Consider the following 27,856-nt stretch of genomic DNA (forward strand, 5'->3'; position numbering starts at 1 on the left):
TTTAAAAAAAATCCTTGAACTAATTTACTATCTAAATAATAAATTATTAGATGAATTAATTTACTGCTTAAATAAATTATGACAGGTCTACACTCCCTCTGGCTGCCACCCACCTCCAACCCCCTTTCTGGGGCTGCCTGCAGCCCACACAGCTGGAAAGGAAAGCAGAGACTGGTGCAGAGTAAGTGAAGGGTACAAGGACAAGCACTAAGAGCCACATGTAACCACTGTTTTCAACAACAAATATGTTCTTCCCTTTCAGAATATTGTACACAATTTACTGCAGACCACTAGACAGCTTCCCCCCTGTTCATGTGAGTATTCCTGCTGGCAATTAATCTTAATTAATCTTGCAAAAAAATACCCCAAAAAATACCCTTTTCCTTAAAAGAAATAGCAGCTGAAGAAACTGAATTACAGATGAAAGCAAGGAAAGCTACTGAAACACACTCGAAGTAAATAGTGTTATTCTGCAGAGAAAAATGTAATCTGACAAAAGTTAGAAGCTTAATTGTGAGAAGACCCCTGAAGTTCAACAGGATTTTCAAATACAGTTTTTCAGAAGAGCCCAAGTTTAACTGCTAAAATGCAAAGGATAAATTCAGTTCAGAAACAACTTAATTTCATATGGAGTGAAGCACTGTCTGCCTGAATACAATCAGTTGTTTTAGAATTCATATTACAATAGGATCCTAAAACTTAAACAGGTAAGCTTATTCATACTAGGAAATAAGTGAACATCTGAGTATAAAATAAAACTGACCCCAACAAGATTTGCCACAAATAAACCAATTTATTACTTTTTGGCAAGTCCCATACAGCATAAGCAAGGATCTTTCACTCGCTATATTAAATTATTTAACTTTATACAAACTGTAAACATCTTCAACATGACAAACTCTTGGTACAGGTGTTCCCCAATTCTGGCATCTTTTCTCTCTGAATTAATCAAACAAAACTTTTCTCTCTGAATCAATCAAACAAAAACCCAAATAAACCAAAGAACTGTGTATCTATAAAATGCAGCATGTACATTTTATATCACATCAATTCTAAGCAAAGCAGAGAAAAGTACTTTTTATTATTTTTAGTGAAATTTGTAATGGAATTATGAATAGAAACATTTTTTCCATGCTGTTGTATCCTATTTTTTGTTTGAAATTAAAACCATCATTTTATACAATCAAGGTAGTAAACCAAATTTTACAGTAGCCAGCTGGTTTGGTGCATAAACCAGCTATATTTATTACACTATAACAGATAAATAAGAATGTAAAAACTCCTGATCTGGTTAATACTTTGTTTTCCTGGCAGGTACCAGCCTTAAAGAACTGCTGTCCAAAAACTCCTGCTGTAATTATCTGTTTTTTTTTACCCACTCTCTTTCAAAGTGCTTTAATTCAGACATAATCTGACCCATAAAGTGATCACTTATCTCCCTCTTAAGTAAGAGCAGACTTTTCTAAGTTCCAGGAATGTAAGTCTGCAGGCTAGCTTTACTGAAGTACTACAAGATACACACTGTTAGGTCATAATCCACAAACCAGGGCAAAGGTGTTTAATCTTTTCATGAACCACTTTTCTCCAAACCAACTCAGCAGCAGTAAAATACAACACTTTTATTGACTAAGGCTTTTTAAAAATTAACAAAATCACTTGTTAAAAAACATTTGCATTAAAATTTTGGTTTCAGTATGCTCCTCATTTTGAAGTCACATTTACAGACAACAATCTACATTTCTAATGTAAAAAGTCAAGCCATATTAAAACCTTTCAAGTCTCTGTGCATCATAAGAAGCAATTAAAATAAACTTAACTCTTTTCCAGATCAACTTTAGTTACTGATAAAACCCAAGGTGATTACTTCTACAGCTTGTGTGCAACCAGTTGTTTTAAGCATTATAAAACATCACACTTTAGATGACAAAGTGCTTAGATCAGCAGATCCAGAAATTATAAGTTCAGATGAGTTTCAGTACCTCAGGTGAGGACACTGAGGAGCTCTGTAAGATTTCGGATTCACCGAAATGCACAGCTGAAAGACTATGGAGAATGAACAGTGCAGTTAACTTGCACTGACAGTACAATGTACAGTCATTAATAACAATGCACAAGAGTTGAATTCCTACCGCCAACTCAAAAAACCCCCTACAGAGACCCTTGGTAAAAATCTTACATGGAAGTCTTTAAAAAGATTGTGCAATTCCTTCAGCCAAGTCAAGATATTCTGCTGCTGGATTTACCTCCTCATCTTCTCTGCCCAAATAAAGAAGGGAATCAATACTACATTGTTGAAATTAGATCCTAATAGGGACTACAGAAACACTGCAAATATTCCATAAGCAAAGTACAATCAGTTCTTTCAAATGCCTGAACTCTTCCATTATCATGAAAATCTGACAGAAATATTGGAACAGGGACCTTACATTTTTCAGGTAACCTTAAATTTTCAGCAGAAATGCAGATTAACCAAAACGAATTTTTACTACTTGATATTTTCTCTGCAGTATTGGGAGGAAGCTCTATTGAAAAAAACCTGATCTACACAGCCACCATTTTACAGAAGATCTTCTAAACATAATTAATACCAGTAAGTTCAAAATATTGTTGTGTGGTTTTGGTTTGGTTTTGTTATAAATCAAGAGCCATGTCTGATTTACAGTCAAACCTTGCAGGGTCTTGTATTTTGTATTTTTTTTTTTTAATTTCTAATCCATGCCATTTACTTTCCAGTCTTACTGGGAATTTCCTGGAGCCCAACACATCACGATGCAACTGTTATCCATGCGAATGTACAACTTCTGTATGCTAGCTGCTGTTCTCTGGAGCAGTGTCTGTTAGAACTTTCACAGAATTGTAATGTTCTCCTAATCCATAGGCATGCCTCATATACCTAAAAAAAAGTTACAGAAATAGTGTTCAGTTGAACAAAAAGTATACATCATGCCAAACAGTAACAGCACTGGAAGACAACTGAAATAAAGCCAAGTTTTAGCAACAAAAACATATAGGATCATTACATAGAAGAGTATTAATAAAGACAATTTTTATTTCTGGTGACTTCCAGGCACAGTTTGACAAATACCCTGAATAAGGAAATAAGTTTTCTCCATCTTGTATCAATGTCATTATTATTTTGTAAGTATTTACCAGGTAAAATGACCTTGCAGCATTCTCTAAATGAGTGACTGATACACATCAGACACTAATTACAATTTCTCCAATGGGTGTCAATCACAAACAATTTCTGATCTGCACAACCATTACTCAAGCACTGTTTCAACATCAGATGTGTAAAAGAAAACAAAAGAGCAGATGAGAATCAAAGCTGAGCCCTCTGTTACATAAATAAGTGCACTAAATTTAAGTGATAAAATTGCATACTTACACAAGTGTTATTGGTTTCCCTGAATATTCTTCACCAACAACAATGGGAGGAGAATCCATCTGCACTACTTCAATAGGTGTTTGCAAAATGTGTGACAAAGCCCTTAGCTTTAAGGCAAAAACAATTTAGTAATAAGATTAAAGACAATGTAGGTAGGAGACAGGAAGACTAGGCATTTAATTTTAGCAGACAGTTCAAGCATAACATTAGAAATATTTTCAGAAATTATGCTTCATTAAAATAAGCAAAATTATTTTAACTTTTAAAACGTTAATTGAAAACAGATTGCCTTAATCATTGTTTAGAGGATACAACATTGGGCTAGTTTCATTAATTTGCTAACTCTTCTCTCATAAAAAATTCAACAAACTAAAATACATATGTATTTTTTGAAGCACGAGTTCTCGTTTACATGACAGCAACCTAACAATACACCCCACTCATTGTGTCAGTCTTTCTAATGATATTTATACCAAATGAATTCACTAACTTGGATGTTGTCAAATACATCAGAACAGTGGTGCACCATCAGAAAGATGGTGGGAAAACAACCTATAACCACAAGAAAAAGTTCTTAATAAGCTATTTACGACTATGTTTCCTTATGCCTTCATGTATTCTTTCTAAAGAAGCCCTTTTTAAGGTGTATTCACCCACTTCAGAATTTCACAAATAAAAATTATCAATACAATACTTACTTCCAGCTGACCTCCCCATGCAGCTGTATTTGCAATATCGTCACAGTATTTCTCAAATTCCTCTGCAGGAAAAGACAACATTTAGTACTTGTCTTGGTTAAGAACAAGCAGCTGAGGAAAAACACTGATGGTGCAAACTAGAGGCAGAAAAGTACAAACACATTATTGGAAAATACGTATGTTCACTGAAGAAAAGCAGAGAAAAACAGTTGTCAAAAAAAAAACCCCAGACTCATTCTGTTTTGAAAAGAAAATTTCAGACTGAAGAGAGGGATAAAAAAGAGTAAAAAAAGAAGTACAGCTAATACTTTAATTTTTTATTCAGAGAACAACAGGTAACAACACACATGAAATTGCACACAGTTTCCTTCATGTCAAGTTTCAGAGGATGTTTAGACACTTTAGAAAAGAATGTGACAGCAAGTAGTGTATCTAGGTCTTAAATTAGCCAGGTGTCAGGTATGTTTAAAAAATCTTGCAACTGCATGTAGGTAAACAGTTGGCTAGGGTTTATTTAAATTTCCAGATTAGCTGCCTTGTTTTTAACCTCTGAAGTATTTATTCTTAATAGTCCCTCTGTAAATAGCTAATCTTTTCAGATCATGTTCTACAGATACCAAGTTTAAAGTTTGTAAATTACAAACCCTCAAGCCTCTGAACCTTACAGATTTTAAGAAAGAAGAATCTTCAGATTTTCTGAAGACTGCTCAGAATGACTTCTCATTCATTTCCTTTATAACAGAAAAGCACAATTCCTTGTTGCTGTGCAGAATTTTATTCAGTATTCTCCTGGGACACACCTAACCTGTGACATTAATCTCTGTCAACATGGGAAAGACAGCACCCAGTGACCACATGAAATCCACAGCAATGGCTATTAAACAAATGTAGCATTAAGTTAATGAAATTCATGCAGTCATTTTTGTGGTGTTCAAGGCATAATGAATAAATCATATATTGCTCAAATAAGAGGTACATAAACTCTGTTTTTACTCAGCCTACACCGTTACTTCACACTAAAACTCTTAATATTTTTTAATTTAGTCTATTTGTAAAAAAATGGTCCCAAACTACTTTGCAGTGAAAAAAACAAGACAGAATAAGAAAATGCATCTATTCAAACTATTATAAAATAGATTTGATTGAATTTCACACCCATTTTTAACAGCTTTCCTGTGTACATTGAAAACACCAATATTAAACTTGACAAGAAAATAATTCCAACCTGGTAGACAAGCTGTTTATAATAACAAAATCACATCACAGAATGAGTTCACATCATCTAGTAACCAGCAAGTTCTGTTTTGTTCTGGTTTTGTTTTTCTTTTTTTTCCAATGGGGAATAGTATTTCCTAGATTAATTTAAAAATATATATTTAATTAGAGATCCAGGTGTACCAAGTTTCATAGCAGATCATAATTCTGTGTTCCATGGAACACAATACAGTAACAAAGTTACAAAAACCATAAAAGTCCCAATTAAGCTGTAACTGAGACTGAGATTTATCAGAAACAGTTATAATTGTTTTTAAAATCTTACCTCTGCTATACATATCTCCAGTATTGGGGTTTGTAAGAAAAGGCAAGAAGTCATCACAGTGACTTTGCATATACTTTGCTGTTTGGTTCCTCAGAGTTGCTACAGTCCAGGAATTTTGGTGATCCTTGAGCTGATCTTCAATAGCTCTGTACATGCAATGGCCATCTGAAGGGATTTGTTTAATCTCTAAGTGCCTTGCTGCCAATAGGCAGGCAAGTTTCTGACTTTCAAGATGTCTAGCACCAGTTAAATTTTGTATCTCAGCTTCAGCTATTCTTTCTTCTCTTTCTTTCTCCAAAGCAGCTTTTTTCTCCTTAGATTAAAAACACACAAAAATTGCATCAAATGTTAAAATTTAGAATATGCCCGTACGGTTCTTGGCTTAGTGCTTGCTTCTAGCTCTTCCAATGCTTTCTCAGTACGTTCTTATCTATAAAATATTTGTCTGAATCAGTACTACCAGATTCAGACTGATCTTGGGGACCTCCTAAACCCAAACTTTAGCAAATGCTAAGTGACTAATACATCCCAACTGCCTCCACAGTTAACCACACCCAAAATTATATGACAAGAGAAATCTTAATTAAATCAACATGCAAAATAACACTTTACAACACTTATATAGTCTATTAATCATAGTGCTTTCTTCAGGATCAACTATTTCAACACTCAAGGATGGGAACTCTTAATTAAACTCAGAAAATACTGCTCTTTCATAAGAAGTGTGAGATCTACCAGTTAAGTATAGGACTGCATAATGGAGCTCATGCCATGAGACTGAAACTCTCTCAGGACAGGTACTCTACATCATAAAAGACTGCTCCTAACCTAAAGGATGGATAAGAATGCATGTAGAGAATATTAGTAGGGATGCAATAATACAAAAAAAATACTTTCCTAGAATGCTTCATAAGTTCACGCTGATGTTAACATGGGAACAAGAACCAAAATAAATAAGCAAATAAACAAGGAAGCAGTAAGAAGAATTACCTTTCCATTTTCATGCTTAAAATTCACCACAAATCAAGACCAGACAGGTTTAGGCAATAAGAATATGGGAAAACTAGACCAGAGTTCCTGGTTTGCCTAGACATGGTGCCATGTTTGTAGTGACATGTAACAGGGGATGAAATATGCAATAAAGCAGTGTTCCCCTGGCCATGACCCAATATTCAGGCAGGTACAATGACAATGTTAATCCATCACAACATGTGATGTCTAACCAGATCTAAGCCTAACAGAACAGGACATTAGGTAGTGTTTCTTAACAACTTGATATTTTACAGAATTTCTTCAGTATTGATGTTCTTTCGTTAAATGTATAAAGTACCACTAGTTGCATAATTTCCACATAGTATTTTAATTCAATTACTTTACTGCTTTAATAATATTTTTGGTGAGAGTCTTTAAAAAATAATTTGCTTTATAAGTTTTTTTATGGTTCCCATTTTCTGACCTATTCTGATACTGGCTCACGGCTGAGGGTAGAAAAGTACAATTACTTATAAAATCATTACATATGTCTAGGCAGCAGTTTAACAGATTCTCAAGGCATCCAGTAGGTACAGCATCAATACAGAATTACCCAGGTAATGTCCCCAGTAAAAATGTTTACCTTTGGCTATTACAGTTAAGTTTAGCTGAAGATAATCAATCAGTTATTTGCAAAATGTTTAACATGAAGTCATACCCGCCTCTTCTGTGCTTTTGATATTCGATGATGCTGAATCTGCTGCTCTACTCCTTCAAGCTCTATATTTGCAACCCCATCAGCTATGGAATCTGTCTAAAAGGGAAAAAAAAAAAGTCAAATGTTCTTATTAGTATAAACAATAACGAAGACATGCATCTTCTGAAACAATTTTAAGTTTTCTTCCACAGTATTTTTATGAAGTTTAACCACAAAGATCCATGTATAGCAGAGAAGACATCAAAGTATTTCACATCCCAAACTACTGTCTTGCATTTTGTTACTTTCTACAGTCCCAACAGAGTTATGTGCATCTCAAATTTAAGCTGTATGTTCTCTAACATACTGGTGAACACTGCTTACTGGCTGAAAGGAAAAGCTTTCCTCACCATGCCAGCCTATGAGGTATCCAAACAGCCATTAGCAAGTTCTGTGAAAATTAAAGCAGAAGGGTCCATCCTCTATATCAAAGCATAACCAGGAGTTGAAAAAGACAGAGAGTTGAAACTTCTCAAGAAAATGACAAACCTAACTCAGTAAATGTATGAGCTATACAAAAAGATCAGTCACCCTGTTGACAAAACTGCAAGGCAAAACACACTGGATGAGTCAAACACCTGCTGAAGCTTTCAATACTTGAGTAGTCTACATAAGATAACCAGAGAGGCAATATAACAGTATCCTAAAAAAATAATTCTCTAACATAACTGAGTTACCCATGTAGCCTTAAAAGCAACACAAAATACTACTTGTGGTGGTGCATCTTTCCCCTGACTCTACATTTACTTTCTGTTACAGCTTGGCATTTGTGTAATGAGTTTGCTTGTAAGCCTCATCCATGGATTCAGTACCAGAGTAAATCTTGCCATCAAATTTTGTCATGCTTTTGCAAATTTATATTAAACCTGCTTTTGAAATATCTTTTACAGCGATTCTTTGGCAACCAAGCCACTCTCTCAAAAGAGCTCAACAACAGAAATCCCTCACTGTTACATACCCCTTCTAGCACTGCCCACTTACTGTAACAGCTAAAACGTTCCTAAGTTGAAAAAGAGTTACTAATACTGTGAAAAAGAGGATAACTGCTTTGAATTACTATTTCGCCATAATTTTTAAAAATTAAAAATGCCCTAACATAAATTGTACCTGTACAACTTCAGCTGAAGTTAGGGCACCTACCTTATTCTGTTCAGGTGAAGCTTCCTTCAGCTGCTTTAATTCCTCCTTGTGCTTCTGTTCAAGTTCTGCCTCTAGTTTAGCAACTTCATCTGCCAGCTGTTTTCGTCTCTTCTTATCATTCTTGGGAACAGCATTTTTCATGCCTTGAATTTTTGCTGTTAGAGAAGCAGTGTAATAAAACATTATTTCTTAATATATACTCTATGGTCATTGCAGAAAATGACTGCAAGTCACACAGAAAAACTAATTTACAAACATCAACAAATCAGTATAATAGTTTAGCTGTGAGACTGCTGGTTCTAATCTTCACATTTTCCAAATGGCTATATTTTTTCTTAAAAGATGTAAGCTGCCTTTTCTTTCTTTCTTTCTCTCAAGAAGAGAAAAACTTATGCCAGGTTACTAATAAAAATACATATGAACTTCATCAATGCACCAGACTTTGGCCTGTTGTCTTGAGAAAGGTTATGTGGGCATGAAAATATCAAATCACACAGGAAAATGCGTAGTTTTTAAATTACGCAGCAGACTAAAATTAAAAACTGAGTTTACCCATCCTAATTAGGACAAACTTTCTAAGAGCAAAATGGGTATCGAAAAAAAAATCTTAACTTGAGTAAAGCCCCTAAGTATTTCTAGGCTGTAAGTCAATGCTTCACTTCTAAAATCACAGAATACTTTGGTTAGAAATGGTGTTGAATGGAAACCTAGTTCTACCTCCTTCTCAAAGTGGAGCTAAATTCAAAGCTGCATCAGGTTATGCCAATTCAGATGCACCTGAAATTAATTCAGGTGACTGTGCAGTCTCCAGGGGTCAGCATTCTGCAATCCTTCTGAGAAACTTTTTTCCCAAAATTTAATGATTCTTGCTATGAAAATATTTTCCTTATTCTTCCCAGGAAGATTTTTCTTGCTGCCCTTCAGCCCGTGTCTCTAGTCCATCCTCTATTCTTTGATGAGTCTGGCTCCATCCATTACACAGTAGAAACTAGAACCACATTCCCCCATAGTTTTCTCATGTGTTCCTAAATGAACACTCCCCCTACTTCTGCCACTTCTGTATTCACTGTTTTAGAGTTACATCAGCAATTATTTAACACCCTGCTTGCTATTCATCACCTGTACATTTTCTTGTCCTTCATCCTTGACTGACCAATTGAGCTGAAGATGATGGCAATGATAATGAAACTTTTCAAAGGGAGGCAGGAAGAGGCTTACACTGAAAGATTTATGTTAAGCATTCAGCCCCACAGATGAAGCTGCTTATGACAGAAAAGCAGCATTGTTCCTTAAAATTAACATAATAGAGGAAAAATGAATCCAGAACATAAAAGGCACACACAAATACACGAGAGAGTAAGGGTAGTGAAAAGGGAGGAGGGGATTGTGGAGACAAGTACCATGAACCAGAGAAGGTGTTGAGATTTTCAGAGGTTGAGATACACCTTGTGTTAGTTCTCACCAACAGCTTTGTTCTCTGGTAAACAGTTCTCAATGCACATACCACGAATCTATTTTACTAGTAGGCAAACGTACCTACCTGTAAGTCAGCTGCCTCTCCCAACTGGGAAGAAAGGGACTCTGCCTTGCAGACACCCCTCCCACCATTGGGTAGCGGAGAACTGCCATTATCACCCTGATCTCTAGGTGTAAAATCCCTCTGCTCCTCAGCCACCCCCAGTGAAGGTGCCATGCACCCCAGCCACCTCTGACAATGCCTGATTCCTAAGCCTCTTCAATTTCAACCAAATCTGAGGGAGGAACAGGCCTCTCAAAACAGTAAGTTCCTTTAGATTTAGTGACAGTATGCAACCTGACTCCTTTCTTCTTTAACCCTCCGATAAGAGGTTGCAGATGGGCCTATTTCATTACATACCAAAAAACCAAACAAGGAAAAGGCCTTATCAATATACTAAGAATGAGAAAAGCTTAACAAAAATGATATAACAACTATGAAACTCAACAGAATCCATCTATCAGACCTCCTTAATTATACGAATATACTGTAATAGGGTAGGTCAAATGACGCAAAGTGTTACAAGTTTATATTGAAGCACCATTCATTATGGATGGACAGGACATGAAAATTCAGTTCAGGTCAACTGCCTGAATGAATGAAGAATGAAGAAACTTGGAATGAAGAAACATATCAGGCTGGGCAGGAAGAGCCCCTGTGCAGGCTTTTCAATCTAAAATGCCTTAAACGACCACACCTTTTTCAACTTGAAATCAAAGTACCAAACCGCGAACATCACGCCAATAGCCCAGCATTAAGTCACGGCTCCCGAGGCCAGGGCAAGGCGAGCTCCGCAGGCCGCCCTCACGCCGAGCGCAGCCCGGCTGCCGCACCGCTGCCCGCACGCACCATTTGCTCCCGCCGTCCTCGTCCCCCTGCGAGGGCACTGCCAGGGCTGCTCCCTCCTTCTCCACAGCCGCCGCCGTCCCTCCCGCCCCTCCGAGCTACTCGCGCTGCCGAGCGGGGCTTCCTGCGAGGGAAGGCGGAGAGGGGACGCCGAGCCCAGCCGGCCCCGCGTGTTCCCTCCGCCGCTCCCCAGCCTGCTCCCCGCTCGCCCTGCACCAGGCACAGCGCTCCTCACCCTGGAGCTCCCGCTTCTCCTTGCGCTGCCGCTTCAGCAGCTGCTGCAGCGGCCCCTCGGGCCCCGGCTCCTCCTCCTCCGAGCCCTCCATGGGCGCCCGCAGCCGGCGGGCGCTGCTGACCCCCGACCCCGGCGGGAGGCGGGAGCTCGCCGCGCTTCCGCCAGCGCCGCCCCGCCCGGCGCCGCCTCCGCCGCGGCGTGAGGGGCCGGAGCGGCCCGGCCTCCGCGCCGGGGCTCGGGGTCCTAGGCTCGGGGTCCCAGGTTCAGTTCCTGGAAGGGAAAGGTGGCCCTTGGTTTATTTAGGGGCTGTGAGCGTTTCTGTCCGCTGATCTCTGCGGGATACTCGCTGCTGCCGTAATGTCCCGGTAAAGGACTCCCGTGGACAAGTGTGCACTAGGAAAAAGCTATAGATTTAGTTCAGCCTAGAGGTAGATCCTGTTTTACAGGGAGGTGAGAAGGGAATCGGTTAGGGGTTGTACGCAGTTTATCACATTAAGGAAAAACAAATTATTTAACCTGTTCGTTTCTGTGCAAAATACACAGTGTGCTGCGTGTGCTAGTTTTTCTCATGAAGCTCAAAAACACTAGAAAGGCTCACGATTTTCAAGTTGTGATGTTTGTCCTCATCATTGTGAATTACTCCTCAGAATGTGAAACATTTTTGTTACAGTAAAAAGCCAGGCTTCGTGTTTGGGGTCAAATCACCGCCTCAAATTGAGAACTACAAACCCTTGTGTTGTGAGATGCTTTTCTGTCTGGTGGAGGCACCAACACTGGAACATTCAGTTGATAATGACAAAATATAGCCTATAAAAGTTCATATTTTAATGGTGCTTAAAATTACTCTAACTGATCAAAAACTGGTAATGGAACTGCATCTGTCCTTGACTCTTAATGTCACTGCTTTTACATTACTCCTTTTACATTTTTATGAACAGAATGTCTACAAGAATATCTCCCTAGAGATATTAAAAAACAGTAAATATGTTTCTTAGAGATATGATTTGGTGCTGGACTTGGCAGTGCTGTGTTAAGAGTTGGACATTGTACACATCTTTCCCGAGCAAGACAGTCCTGAGATTCTATGAAGTACAGTGTCATGTGTAAAGAAAGGACACAAGTCTAAAACAGAATCATAATATGATATATCAATCTCTCTTGCTATATAGAACCACTTATTTTTTAGATCCCTTTTAGAATTAGGTTGAAATGTAAAGGATTTTCAGATTCATATGTCCATATCTGAAAGTATAATATTCTTCCACCTGCTATTCACATCTTGATAGAATAAAAGATGTCACAGATCTGCTAGGAAAAGGGAAGGGGGGAAGTTGGCTTTTAGCTAGGAAAACAGTGTAGCACTGGAAAGTACTAGGGCAGCCTTATAAATATTCTGCTAATCCAGAATAGGGACAAATCCTTGTTGGATTTGGTTTAACTGACATATATGCGCTCTGTATCAGTTTGTATATGGCCTATATGTGTCTACATATCTATCTATATATACATTTAGTACATATTCTTGAATATACTGTATATTTTAAAATAGGATACTGGTTTATACTGTTTGAAGAACGCTCCTTGCAGATAATCTCGGTGTGGTTTGGCTGGGGAAAGTGGCTGGGGATCCAGACACCGAGCTGTGAATGGGCAAGGGCCCTTAGGGGAGCGGCAGCACCAGCCAGGGGGTGGCCAAGTCACCGCAAGGCCCCGAGGGACCTGATGAACAGTGAGGAGAGCCCAGACCGAAACCCAGCGCTGGACCAAGAGCTGTGAGAAATGCGGGTGCAAAGACTGTGAGGGAATAAAACTCCAGTGATCTTTTTTGGGAGGGTCCTTCCCCAGAGGCCCCCAGGTGCACGGCGATTAAATCACTCACAGGTTAACAGCGTGTCCGGCATTGCTGTTATTCCAAGAGCAGGCAGTGGCGCTGTGCCAGGAGCATTGGCCGGCTGTAACCTGTAGTGGTAGCGTGGCAGAACAATGGCCATCGCAAGGCACTTTTTGATCTACACAAATTAACTTTCCTGCGGCAGTGTCTGGAAAATGGATTCCCAGATCACATGGATTACTGTTATGTTTGGAGCAGCAGTGCACGGATGAGAAGTCAGCAGAGGGAAGCCGAACCGACGGTGACACTGGCGGAGCCTCAAAGCAGAAACCCTGGCGTTCTGCCCTGCTGATCGCGGGATTCATCTCCAAAGCAGGAATGCCGGCGCTCTTTCTGCCTCGGCACCGCCCTGTCCTTTAAATACTCTTTCAACACCATCTAACTTCTCCTGTGGGGCTACTCCCTGTTTATCAAACACCCGTGGAGTCCGAGCGATTTGGCATTATAGGGAAGTGAGATGCTGAGGCTGAGGGAAGGCAGCAAGAAATGTGCTCAGCTGTAATATATGTACTGGACATGACCCAAGCTGTGGGGGACATGCAGGTGCTTTTGAAAGAACTGTTCTGGCCTGGTGAAAGGGAAAAAGTAATTAATAGCAAAGTAGAATGGGCACTGCCAACAGAAGGAAACAGGAGCCCCTGGCCAGTGAATGACCTGAATTGGAATTGTAATACTGTGGAGGACAGGCCTGCATATCAGACAAGAGTTCAAAACCTGGTTGAAGCAATATGATCATGGGGAATGAAAGGTTAACTGGACTAAAATAATGGAATTGCAGACAGAGAATGGACAACAAAACTAGAGATTTTGGGGGCTGCCTCCAACAGGTTTTGCTAGAATTTGGGGCAATGGCTTCACAAAACTTTAATGGTACACTTGCAATTAGTGTTTTTGTAGGTCAGGCAGCACCAGACAGCCAAAAGTAATTTAAGGAGCATATGCCAAGGTGGCAGGGAGTAGCACTACAGAAAATTCATGTGTTGCAGTATTCATGTGTGATGGGAGAAAGAAAAAAACAGAGGGCAAAGCAAGTAGAGGAAAAAAGGGAAATTGGAGAAAGTGGAAAATCTGATGGCTGTTGCCATGACAGGAAATCTTTGGGGGAGAAAATGGAAGAGAAGACAACCAAATACAATTAGTGGACCTAAACCAGAAAGCAGAAAGAGACAGAAAAGGAATGTGGAAATGGAGCGTTACTATTGTGGAAATTTAGAACACAGGCAAAGAGAATGGCCTTTCCAACCAAGTGGGGGAGTAATTATGCAAGGATATATTGTCACAATGACTAGAGGCCAGCAATTCTACTGAATTTGAGGGAGCCATACAATTAGAAATATACAATTTGTGGAGAACACCCAGAACAACAGGGACATATGGTAGTAGTATGTGGGGATTGGGTGTCATTGTTGAATTTCTGATAGATACAGGAGCCACATTATCCTCTTAAACTTTGCCCCAAGAGGGTCAGACAAAGTTTAACAGACAAAGTATGCATACATGGAGCCACTGGGCAGGGAAAAATTTAAGTAAACCTGTGTTAGCAATGGTAGGATATAAGAGTGTGCTGGGAAGGTTTATATTAGTAGAAGATTCCTCAGTGTGCTTGTTGACCTACAGGCCTTAGATGCAGAATTGCATGTGTCACCAGAGGGAATGGATTCAATAATGGCACTGGGTGTGATTACTGAGAGCTTCAAAAAAGAGCAGAAGATACTAGAAATATTGAAAGCTGTATTATGAGAGTTCTGGAGTAAGACCACTACAGGTGGGGAACCACCCATGTGCATTAAAACTAAGGCAGACATGCCAGCCTCTGTGAGACAGTATCCTATTCCTCTGGAAGCTGGGAAAAGTATCCAAAACCAGATAGACCAATACTTAGACAAAGGAATTTTAAAGCATGTGTGCCTGCATATAACATTCCTATATTGCCTGTAAACCAGAATAGGTTAGATGAAGACCCTGAGTACTTGTGCAGGATTTGTGGATGATTAACCAACAGGCAGTGACCCTTCACCCAGTGATGCCAGGCCCCTTGACTATGCTTTTGCAAATACCACTTTAAAATGGCTATTTTATTGTAAATAATTTAACAGCTGGCTTTTTCAGCATCCCAATCGATGAAGGAAGTCAACCTTTGTTTGCCTTCAAACTGTACTGTTGATACAGTATATTTTTTAGATGCAAAAAGAGCATGTAAGAGCAGAAAAGAAAATTGTGCTGCTCAATTGTATCAGCACATGCCATCTGAAATAAAGGTATATAATATATAGCCTGGAAATTAAGTTTTAATTAAGGTATTCTCTAGAAAATTCAAGTTAGCACCAAAATGAGAAGGCCATATACTTTCCTACAATGTCCTTATTTTGCTGTTTCAAGTTTTGCTGTTTAAGTTTTAGGTAAGGAAAACTGGATACACAATTCTCACATCAAATGAAGAGTGGCTGATCAATCAGTTGATAAGTAAAAGACTTCTGAGAATCCTTGGTGATTTTGTATTTGTAATCACTTGAGTATTTATGCACAAGAATTTATGAATTTGTTTTCTGCCCTATGGTAATCTTGGTAGCCTTAATTTTGTTATGTTTGTTACTTGCAATAATCCTGTATGTAAAGGCAGTGGTTAAATGCCTTGAGAGTTTTTTTCTTTTTCCTTTCAGTACATTAGCAGGAGGACTGTTGAGCAGCACACCCAGTTCAGATTGCTTGGTGTGTGACGTGCTCACTGTGCCCTGCATGGCTGGAACCACAAGCAAGGAGCCAGGAAGGAGCCCTGACCTTCTGCCTGCAAAGGGCCTGGGGACCTGCAACGCCAGCCAGGCAAGGATGGTCAGTGACACAGAGACTCTGCAGGACCCAGTGAACAACAGGAAGACCCCAGACCAAAACCACCATTGGATCAAGAGGTGCTTGAAGGACGAGTGCACAGACTGTGAGGGTATAAAAACCCAGTGATCTTTTCATTGGGGTTTCTTCCCCAGAGGCTCTCTAAGTTGCTGCATCACAATTAAATTACTTAAAAGGTACAGGACATCTGGGATGCTGCTATGGGAAACCTGGGGTCAAGCTGATGTGGGGAGCTTAGGTCTGAGTGTGGTGTGTGCAGGGAGTCAAACATGTTACATCACTGGATTTACTTGCTGCAAAGGGGCTTCTGTTCCAGCATTAAAATTTGGAATGGTGCAAGTGAGACTCCCAGATTGCCATCAGAATGGTCAAATGGGAGAGTTCTACATTTCCAAGATTTTTTTTCAGAACATTAGAAATTACAGCAAAGTTTAAAAAAAAAATCCTCATTTTACCATACAAGACACTATAATTAGATGTTCAGACATATGACACACTCTGTCTGCTGTTCAAGCAGGCTGAGCTCTCCTGTGTTTTAGGAGACTACAGCCTTAAATCTTTCAGAAAAAATAAGGTAGTTGAGGTTCCTTCCCTTCAGCAGAACTATCCCCAGTCAAAGGGTAGTCACTACAGGGATCCAGTGAAGTCTCTGCAGTGACCACTGGTTTTAGTCCAGGCTTCTGCCATATCTTTAGGAGTAACCCAAAAGAGTGTAGAATAAATACCAACAACCAAATAAATACCTCAAGTCACCAAATGGACAGTGCTAAGTTGATTAAAACTAGTCTCATTTGAACAACACTTAATATAACTGAACTCAATTTGACACAGGAGTGGAGATTTTAGTGCACACTAAGTATGAGGGAGTGCATGTTTGAGAACAGCTGTACCACAAATGCTGGGCAGGTCATGCTGCACAGCCAGCTAATGATGAGTTTCCTCTGTTGCCATGAAACCTGGAATAAATGAAAGCTATTAAGAAGAGCACTTCCATTGTTAGCAGCAGGCCACAGGCTCAATGCCCCAGTTCTGGCCTGCGGTGCTTGTTATCAGCCTGTGCTGAGAGCCTGTCCTGGGAACTGGAGCTTTGTGCCAAGACGGCTGTTATGAACTGGAGTTTAATGTGGGATAACAGCAAAGGCCTTGGAAATACTGAAAACAGAGGAGCCAGCATTATAAACTAACTGATACCAAATTACTGCTTGAAGAAAACCACATCACAAGTCAGTAATGCTTTGAGCCCATCAAAGGGAAGCAGCAGCTGAGCTAGAGAGGATCAACCAAGCAGCAGGAGGAGGCATTTGCTGAGACCTGAGAAAATGACACTCTCCGGTATCGCCAAATGTGAGTATAGCCTGTGGGGTGGAGACCAAAGGCAGCTGGCTGATCAGAAATCCTCTTATAAAAGGAAAAAACATCTGAATTTGGAGAAACTGCCATCGTAGGGACCTGCAGTCAAGATGTCTCTGTGAGACTGCCAGGGCAGCCTGTGTGCCACCTTCTGTCTAAGCCTGTGCCTGCCCCTGCTCCAGGGGCCTTCCCTGTTCCTGCCTGCTCCTTGCCTGCTTGCACCAGGATCCCTCGTTCCTCAGGGTCTCTTGATCTGCCAGCTCATCAGCATTTTCCCCTCCACATATTCTGGCTTTCCTCTCTGATAGTCTTACAGCACCTAGCTTGAGCCTTCCTGCATATAAGCTCAGCTTATCTAGTTCCTGAGTAGAAAGGGTAGTTTAACAGATAAAGTCATAGTGAAACATAATGGTTAGAAGTTGAAAGGAGGAAAAAAAAAAGAGAACTGAAATCTAAGGTAACCAACTGTGAAGCACTTTATCTAGGATCCGATAGGTTTGCTGTCACACAGGTCTTTAAATCAAGACTGGAATAGTTCCTATGGATATGTGTTAGCTCAGATCTAAGTTACAGTCTTCATGCAAGCAGCATTTACTGACTTTCTGAATTCAAAGCAGTCTGAGTGGATTGCCATAATGGCCCTTTTTGGTATTAAAATTTATTACTTCATTAATCCATTCTGTAGGATTTTGAACCTCCCATTGAAATCAATGATAGCTTAAGAGGCTCTGTCCTAAGCACAGTCTGTCTTATACACTGACAAAATTGAAACTTTCAGAATTAAGGGATTCTTTTGCAATGCGACTGAATATTGTCAAGTTAGTCACTGAAGTCAATAACTCCATACCTGTGATATCAGCTGATTTGGACAGTGAATTAACCAGCTGCTGTGTTCACTTTCTTTCATGTTTGTTTTCTGGGGAGGAAAGCATGCATTTAAAGTACTATTTAAATTAAATTATTTACTATTAAAGGCTATTTAAAGTACTGCACTGTGACCTCCTTTCTAGTATCAGTCTCCCAGTGCTGTCACAGTATTTAGTAACATCTGAACTTCAGGAAGGTTGGTTGTTCATTCATAAGTAAGCTGGGGTGGGACGCCCCACTATGTCTGTTACTCTCCAAAAATCTTGATTTTATTTCTTCAATTGCAAAGCCAATAAGCTGTTTGGCAAACAGTTTTCATGACAGTAGTAAAGACTACCCAAATCTTACTCAGCAAAATGATATAAAACATTGGTCAAGCAAAGAAGCTATCTTACTGCTTTTACATCCGTGTGTATCTCATTCCCCCCATTATCTACAAGATGTTTCTTGCAGAGCATTAAAGTGAATTATAGGCTGGTTACAGCTATACATGAAACTGTTGAAATGGCTCTGTTGTTTTGGTAAGGCTTTGTTGAGAGTTTTCTTATTTATGTGCTATATAATCAGTGAATCTGGGTCACCTGAGCCCAGATACTGAAGAAAAAGTAGTAAACTGTTAAACTTTATGCCTTAAAATTGGCTGGCAGTAAGGTTTGCAATTAGTCTAAATGAAGAAGGACTGTACATGACCTTGCAATGAAGCCTCCACAGAACATAAAACTCAATATGGCATGTGCTGTTAGGCTCCTAAAATCTCCCAGCATGGTATATGTACTACAGACTTTCTGAAAGTTCACTTAGATCAGTAAATGAACTAGCTGAGATTTTCCTATTGTTTGTTTATTTTTGCTGGAAACAGTGCTATCAGGTTTTTTGCAGAAAGACATCTGCAGCTGAGATCCCCAATCTGTTAAACTTTTCTAGTAATTTTTCAACACAAATTTGACAAGGGTCAGGACCTAATGTATATAAAATCACTTAACAAAATCTGTTATGAGTCATTTATCAGTTAAACAAAATAGTGGGGCTTATTTCTGGATTTGATATTTTTGAGCTTACAAAGACCAATGTATTTATCTTTTCTATTTGTAAAATCAGAAGTTGTAAAAAAACTTAGGTTTCTGTTAATGCAAATAGATTCAGGCTCACTCACTCACAGTTGTCTTACTAGTGCTGGGGTACAGAAAAACTGTTGTTTTTCTCCAGGCTGTTACCTGTAGATGTCCTTGGTTTTTGTGAAGATTGCTTTTGAGAAATGTGTCTGTTAGTGCTAGCACCTTTTTGCCAGCCTCAGCAGATGTATTGTGAAATTTGCAGTGTTTTGCTTTTTTAAATTTTAGCAAGGTAGAATGGTGACATTACATAAAAACCCCTGAGTCTGGATTTTTAAGCACTTTTCTTGGCCAAATGACTGAGATGTGATCTTTGCTTGACAAGAGGTGACTTGAATGCATTCTAGATGCTCAGAAACAATAAGCCAAGAGAAAAAGCTCAGCTGCAGCTCTTCACACTACTTTTCAGGAGGAAAAATATTTAAAATTGGACATTTGGGATTTTCAGTATGTAAGTACTGTTCCTTAATGCATTCAGCAGACACTTTCAGTTGGGTTTCACAGGGTTAGCACTGGATATCATCACATTTTGCTGGTGTAGTCCTGTAAAGAATCTTGGCTAATAATTCAGGCCAATAATTCATAACCCCTTGAAGCTGCTGTCATTTTCACTGCACTCTTTTATTTTCACCATGCTCTTTACTTACTTTCTACACAGTGGAATTGTCAACTATAGCTCATCTTATTGTTGTAAAACAAGGAAAGAGAGTGTCACGTGTTAAGCAGACCTTTTTTTTGCCAGATAATCTTCCCATATCTCATGATAATGAAAGAAAAGACAAGAGGAACCCTAGATACTCCTTAAACTGCTAAAATGAGTAATGGGTCAGTTACTGCAATCTCTGAGACTCTCAAAGTAGCATTCAAGTAAGCAGTCCAGCTAAAATTGCATTTTACTTGTACATAGTCTTCAAGACAAATATATGACTAAGTATTTGCACTGTGATTTGTGCACTGTAAATTCTTATATCAATAAAATGCAGTTACACCTTTGTATAATTTTTCAGCATACAGAAGTCTCACCATAATTTCTAGGACACATAATTGCTGTCACAGCTCAACCAAAAGTATTTGTCTGTGCCAGATAACCTTCTGGCCAGGGGTGAAGTACCAACCTAGGCCTATCCTCTAATCCCAGCCCTGGACTGCCAGTACTGTCCATAGGGCTGGGTACTGGACCCCACCTCTAATGCTCTCATCTCCAGATACCCTGGGGCAGGGGAAGAAAGGAATCTGCCTGAGTGCCCTAAGGATGAGGAAGAGACAAGCAGAAGATTCAGAAAAGGAGTCTGGTGACCTGGCTGGGGAAAGGAAAGGGAAAACTGACTGAGAGCTCTGAAAGGAGCTGTAGAGGTCATTGCTGGTGAGAGATACCATGGCTTTGACAAGAGGAAGGGATGTCTGGACCCAATAGAGAAATTTGTAGAGGTAATTGGAGAAAGCATGTTTGACAAAGAGAGAGAAATTTGAGGGTGTCAAAACACTGAAACAAGTTGGCCAGAGAGGTGGTAGATCGCCCATCCGTGGAAACAATCAAGGTCAGGTTGGATAAGGCCCTGAGCAACCTGTTCTAGTGGACCATGTCCCTGCTTATTGCAGGGGTTGGACTATATGACTTTTAAAGGTCCTTTCCAACACAAACTATTCTGTGATCCTATGAATTCTAAAATTGGAGGATGAACTAGGAGTAGTCAGAGAAGGAGGCAAAAAATCATTGATCCCTATCATAGGTAGGTGAAGTTAGGAGATATCTCTGACAAGAAACAAGGCTTCAAGAGAAATCTGGGGTAAGCTGAGTGGGAAACCAGAGAGGAGGACAAAGCAAGGGGTAAACCAGGGTAAGGACCTGGAGTTGTAAATTTGAGTATGAGGGCAATGGAATGGTTAAAAGTGATTAACAAAACAGGTGGACAAGCTCCAGAATTCTGCAGTGCAATCCCAAAGTGAGTGGGGCCCACAAATATTCTGATTGACAGAGACATTGCTGCATACACTCCAAAGAAAATTATCACACCAGCCTCAACCTTTACAAACATAGAGCAGATTAAGTAGTTGAGTTTGACAACAGACTTTCCTCACATGGAGTGATCTACAAATGAATTATGAAGAAGGATGAGATAGAGTATGACACAATGGATTTGAAATGAGAAAACTGAATTATTTGAAAAGGTGCAGCACAGATGTAACAGATACAGCCCTTGGTAAATGAAGAAAGAATAAGCTGTACATTATAACCACAGGCTGTAGGTACAAAAGCACTACTTGTAACATTTCAAACCAGCGCTGGTACTTAAAGTCAGCAATCATTCCATCCTTTCCTCAAAATGCTTCATGCCTTTTTATCTCCAGATTGATAGAACCTATTAATAAGCAACCAGCCAGGCTTTCTATACCTTTGCAGTATATCATCTAGAAGAAAAGAGAAAATCCAACAGTTTCTTCAAATTCAAAGCAACAAAACCCCAAAGCTGATGTGTATTTCCATTCACCTTATTAAGCAGTTCACAAAAATAATTTTCCGAATTTACCAGCAAGTGATGCTTAAAGAAACAAATGGTGTTATTCCTTCTGAGTCAAATTTTTTGGTTGTTGTTTGGTTTTGGTTTTTTTTCTTTTTTTCAGGAGGAAAGAAAGCTACCTTTAGAGCTTGACTGTGTGGCAGAACTGAATTTTCCATTTCCTTGGAAATCCTAAACCAGTGCCTTTCTACTCCCAAGTCTTCAATATCCAATCTATATTCCTCAAAAATATGTTGGAGAATTGTATTAATTCTTGCTTTGTCATTTGTTACAGTAATGCACCCAGAGATTCAGATTGCTGTTAAATGACAAGGTCATATCAAAGAACATAGATGTGATACATTTCCTACAGAAGCTATTTTGGTTTTTTGGGATCTATAATAGGGACCATACTAGGGATCACTTTTTGTGATCATACTAGGGACCTCAAATGGCACAGCAGGTCATCTGGGAGGGGCTGTGGAAGGAAGGCAGAGCTGGAATTGTAACAGCTGCCTGCAGGAAAGAAGGGAAATGTAATCTATCCGAACTGCCATAGGCACATTGAGTTATGAGCATGGTGAAAGGTCTTCCAACTCTACAAGGAGAGAGCAAAATATTATAACTTAAGTGAGTAACCTGATAGCAAAATCAGAAAAAAAAATTTGTCACTGGCTCACAAAGCTGGTGCACATCAAAATAGAATTTGCAGAGATACAGTGGAGCAACTAAGTCTCATTTCTTTTTCCCAGATAAAAAGATCACAGGAATCCCATTTCAAGCATTATGTGCAAACAGTGTGCAGAATCCATATTTATTTGCTCTTCATTAGGAGATCCATTTAGAAAGATACTGCAATGACACAAAATACACTAATTTCATTGCACCTTTTTCAACTCCATGGGTCTTGAAAGTTGTTTGTAGTACTGGTAAAGGCATTTTTTTTCCATTAATTTGCTACGTTAATTGCACTATTTTGCATTCTTTCTCCTTGTTACAGGATCTGCATGTTTTCCTGACAGTCTTAAGATTGATCAGTTGATAAGGATAAGAAAATCATGGCTCTAATCAAAAATCATGGTTTTAACCTTTCCCAGAAGGATATTGGGCTTTGTATCAAGAAGCTGTAATACTCTTCTGATGAAGCTCACAATAACTACTGGTATGATTCCCACATCTTTTCCATCAACGGGAGAATAATATTTGTTTCTGCTTTTCCCTTTACAATCTATGTACTAATAAAATCTAGTTAAATTCAAGATACAGGCAAAAAAATATTACTTCTGTTATTTCTATTCTTATAGCAAAAAATTCAGCTTTCCACTAGCTGAATACCCTCCAGCCTCTAATGTGTCAGGTTTCTCATTGCTTCAATGTTTTGTGGTTAATTATAAATTCTTCTTTATTGGTGGCTGTGATTAGACTAGCTGTTGCCACCCTTGCATTCCATGCTGAGAGGCACACAATAACACTCCATATCTGTAAAACTAAATTATTTCTTTATGAAAAGCATCCATTGAAGAGATTCTGCAAGTACAGCCAATATTTAGATGCAAACATGCAAACAGTTTAATTTCTAGGTATTTAGAGTAAACTCATTCTGCCTCAAACTCTTTTCTTTCCCTTCTGGTTATGTGGATCTTTTCTAACTCACAGAAGCCTTGCATAACTCCAAGCCATAGTGGAGATGAGTTCAAGGAACTTTGAGAATTTCATTCAGACTTCTGACATCTGCACATTCTTTCTAAAGCAACATCTTTCTTGGCAGCTCCCTGTAGAAAAGCTTACCTTGGAGACAGGCCATCACCAGCATTTTCACTCCCCCAGTCTGATCTCAAATGTTTTCTTCCAAAGTGCTGGTGATTCAAAGATCATCAGTTCAGTATGGCTGCTCTTGATCACATTTAATAGAATCATAGAATCACAGAATATGCTGAGTTAGAAGAGATCCACAAGAATCGTTGAAGTTCAGCTCCTGGACCTGAACAGGACAGCACCAAGAGTCACACCATGTGCCTGAGAGCAGTGTCTAAATGCTCCTTGAACTCCATCAGGCTTGGTGCTATGACCATTTCCATGGGGAGCCTGTTCCAGTGACCAACCACCCTCTGGGTGAAGAACTTTTTCCTAATATGTAACCTAAATGTTCCATGAGACATGTTGATGCTGTTCCCTTGGCTCCTGTCACTGGTCACCCCAGAGAGGAGATCAGTGCCTGCCCCTCCTCTTCCTCTCATGAAGAAGTTGCAGACTGCAATGAGGTCTCCTCCAGGCTGAACAGACCAAGGGACCTCAGCTACTTCTTATGCAGCTTCCCCTCTTGCCCCTCACCATCTTTGTGTCCCTGTTCCAAACACTCTATGTACTATGTTAACAAATGCAGCTACATTTAAAAAGGAGCACCGTGCCACTTCAATCCACACCATCCATATCTGTGTGGAACAGTCTTTGCATTTACCCCATTTACAATGTTGTCATAAATCTACTATGCATTATCATCAAGGATGCTACTTAGCTGAAGTAGAGATTGGTGCTCATAAAATAACTAGAGTGGCAGGCCTTGTTATTCTTTCTTATTATCCTGGAAAAATCATGAACTGTATGTTTATCACTTCATCTATTCCTGAAATGGAGCAACACTTTAATGAACATGTTGCATGAAATGAGTTCCAGTTGAAACTGAAGAAGGCTGCTCATTGAGACTGAAATGGCAAAGGGAATTCAAGTCAGATGCTTAATTATCCGAACTGGAGTTTGACCAAGATTCTGCTATTCTTGTGATATGTGTCATGGGATAGCTCGTGATCAAAAGCTGCTGTAACCTACACTTGAATTTGGAGCTTCCTTCTTTATACTTAGTGTCCACCAGGTGCCAGGAGGGTACAGCAGCTCTGTTCTTCCACAAAGCAAAAGGTGCTGTCTAGTGAAGCACCACAAGTTACTTCAGATCTTTACCTGCTTTTCTTCAATGTATCTTATCCAGGTATGGACTGAGCCGGATATTGCTTGGTTTCATGACCAAGACTCAGAAGCTTCTGGCTAAAAAGTAAGTCCACTGGAAACTGAAAAAAAAAACCTCAAAAGTGTAGGACAATATTTTCCTCATTCCCCTCAAACTGCCCCTCAGAACTAAAAATCAGAGATCAAATTAAAAATGTATATGGTGCCAACATTTAGAATTGTCAAACAAATTTAAAACTAACTTATTATCTGTGTAATATTAATCCATTCAATAATAGAAAATAAAGTAAAAAGAAAGGAATTAAGTTTATTCAAATATCATTTGACTGACATTAATAAACAAATGGAATGATTTTACAGAATAAAGAGATCTACATATTTAGATATTATATAGATATTTCATAATAATATAATACTTATTGGGTAGCAATCTCTGACAAATAACAAAGGCAAGAATCTTGAGTATATGTAATGTGATTAAGAGGAGATTAATATATTAAATAAAGATCTTTGAAAGCAGCTGGTGTCTTCAAGACGACCACGAAAGTGCTTAACGGTTATGGTAACACATAGAGATGGAGCTGGAATGTAAAGGAATTTAAAACCCATAAACAATTTTCCTGCCAATAGGGATTATATTTTCCAGTGTGAACTGCTTCTTAATTGAGACTGAAAATTCCTCCATTATTCTAAAAATAAGGTTAACTGTAAATAGCACCAATACTGTAAAAGAAATGACAGATGTGCAATCAGGAAAAGATGATAACATGAATAAGCTTTACAAGAACTGTAATTCCAGTTACAAATAAGAGAAGACGCCTCTCTTTGTGTAAATGAAGACTTCTTTACCATTATAATTTCTGTCTGTCATAATCTACTGTAGTAAAATTAATGCAGTCCAGGAAATTGCAGCTTTGTAACAGCAGCAGCCCTACATACATTTGCATGAGTACTCTGTAGTGACAGGAATAGAATATATGGCATAAAAAGTTACTAAAAATAGACTTGTCTAGTCACTGGCCAAATGCTCCCCATTGCTGTTGGGAACAGAGGGTGTCGACAGGAGAGGCTGTCAGTGCAGCCAGCATGACCCTTCCCACAGCTCTGGTGTGCTGATCTCCTGTCTCCACAGCCCTGGAGGTGGGAAGGAATGGAAGGAGGAACAACCACTTTCTGCAACATTAGGTGCTGTCAGCCTCCCAAGTCATCCCTGAATAACATAATGTTCCTTGTCTTTGTGTCGCCAGTGGGAGGGTGACTTATCACACAACTGCAACGGGATGAGCAGTGTTGATGGGACTAAAGGTAAAATTCTTCTGCAGATAAGAGGTTCATAATTAATTCCTGTGTTCTGTAGATCTGCTGTGTAATTTCTGCAGAGAAAAAAGCCCTTTTCGAAGTAAAAATATATATGGAATTGTATGACATTCCCATTTTCATGGTGCTTGTACACTCTTTCATGTGAATAAATTACAGACACATACATTTAAAGAAAATAAAGAAAAGGAAGTTAAACATTTCAGCATAGTAACTGTTCCAGAGATTATCACATGGTTGTGCATATCAATGCCATGTCCCAATCCTATCTGGAGTTGGAAACCTTCACTAGGTTGTAGCATGGTACAAAGGACAGAACTGAGAAGTATTTTCAAAAGCCTTGCCTATCTTTCAACTATGCTCTGAAATACTATTCTGGATGCTGTATCACAGTTATTATATTGGTTTGCATTGCATTACCTTGCCTGAAACACATATTCAAATCTATAGTTATTTATTTTTATAACTGCTACAGGATTATTATATCCTGTATCTCATGCTAGACACAGAAATGTAATTACATTTCTCAGACTATGCATAGTATGAAATTTTATTTGGCATAGACTTGATCCTGCAGCACAGGATATCTTTGCGAATGGAAATCTTGAAAGAATTTTGTGTGCCTTGGATATGCTGCTCCTCTGCACCTCTCTGTATTACAGTTTTAAAAATAATACTACAGTTTAAAAAAACTGTAATATTATTATACTTCAATAATAATTAAATATAATAATATTACAGTTGTAAAAAAGAAAAATAAGCCAGGTCTTGTGTTAGCTTACTGTGCCTCTCCAATGTAATGAATCTGGGAAAATGTAAAAATAAGCTATTTTCCTGCTATTTTTATTCCATATACTTGCCATGAGGAAGAAATATGGTATAGCAACACAGTCCCTTGACCATATTCCAGTTCTTACACTGTGAGTGAGAAGTTATGGGAATTTGCATAACCTGTATTATGTCTGAATTTTTATTTTTATCTTTTTTGTCTTTTAAGCAATCAGGGTATTTCTGTGTGTCTTTGAACAGCACCTATCACAGTGGGTTTAGGCTTGCAGACTCTAAGCATTATTATGAAACTAAAAATAACAGGTAAAAAATTATTATTGGAGGTTATTTGTTCTTAAATGTAACACAGAAAATTACAATGGTACCTGAAAACGTCTGCACAATACAGATTCCCTGAGATATATTTTCACACTTACTACTTAGTAAAGAGGCAAGATTAACTAGGAGTTGTAGTTGTTTATAATATTGATACACAAATACTTTTGCACTCAACAGTGAGCTTCAACATTTTCAGTGGTTGGTCTTATACAAAAGTTAAGATTCTTTTATCTAGGGAAAATTTAAAAAAATCTATGAGAATGATGATTTTAGAATGAAGAAAACTTAAACTTGAGCATTACCAAGCTTCTCAAAATGTCTTTCTAAGCATGGGACATTAATAAGAATAGAGGAAGAAAATATGCTGTACCCTTTTTCATTTTATCTCTTTGCTAAATGTAAGCCTTGACACTAACCAATGTGCTGCCTTGCTCAGCCCTCATTTATTGGGTACAGAAGTTTATATGAAACAACAGGACTGGGGCAGGACAGAGAGGTACATGTGTGGTTCCGTTCTGTGACACAGGTGAAGACACCTTGAGGAACCTTCTGTAGGGCTGCTTTCAGAGGTGTAGTTGGTTCATTTGCCTGGGTCATGTTCAAAGCTGCATAGTAGCGTGTTTTCAGTAGGAGGCATTTCCCATGGAGGCATGTGCTTGGATTTGTAATCTATATCATTCAGCCTTCAGTGCTGGGAACCCACGAGATGCCTTGGCAGCACAACCAGGTCCCACAGCGAAGGCTGAGGCATGTGCAGGCTGTGCTGGGACTCGCCAGTCGAAGAAGCTCAGGGGCAAGTAGTGCAGAAAGGCAC

The 27,856-nt window shown here is 39.1% G+C and overlaps 1 protein-coding gene across 1 annotated transcript; it reads right to left on the reverse strand.

Annotated features, from left to right (window-relative positions):
- Positions 1-773: 773 nt before the first annotated feature.
- Positions 774-11,203, reverse strand: OTUD6B (OTU deubiquitinase 6B). The gene is made up of 7 exons (XM_036406810.2): positions 11,093-11,203; positions 8,496-8,650; positions 7,317-7,412; positions 5,627-5,939; positions 4,087-4,148; positions 3,389-3,495; positions 774-2,893 (listed from the first exon to the last, which is right to left on the reverse strand). Exons 1-7 carry the CDS (start codon positions 11,181-11,183, stop codon positions 2,809-2,811), a joined length of 909 nt encoding a protein of 302 aa, XP_036262703.1. The 5' UTR covers positions 11,184-11,203; the 3' UTR covers positions 774-2,808.
- Between the last annotated feature and the right edge of the window lie 16,653 nt (positions 11,204-27,856).

Source organism: Molothrus ater, chromosome 1, assembly GCF_012460135.2.
Source record: "Molothrus ater isolate BHLD 08-10-18 breed brown headed cowbird chromosome 1, BPBGC_Mater_1.1, whole genome shotgun sequence".
Classification (NCBI taxonomy): Eukaryota; Metazoa; Chordata; class Aves; order Passeriformes; family Icteridae; genus Molothrus; species Molothrus ater.

Coding starts and splice junctions, on each gene's coding strand:
- OTUD6B (XM_036406810.2), bottom strand. CDS start 11,183: ATGGAGGGCTCGGAGGAGGAGGAGCCGGGGCCCGAGGGGCCGCTGCAG. Junction 4,149..5,626: donor TGGAGATATGTATAGCAGAG/GTAAGATTTTAA, acceptor CTTTTCCTGCAG/AGGAATTTGAGAAATACTGT. Junction 2,894..3,388: donor GGGAAACCAATAACACTTGT/GTAAGTATGCAA, acceptor ACTTTTTTTTAG/GTATATGAGGCATGCCTATG.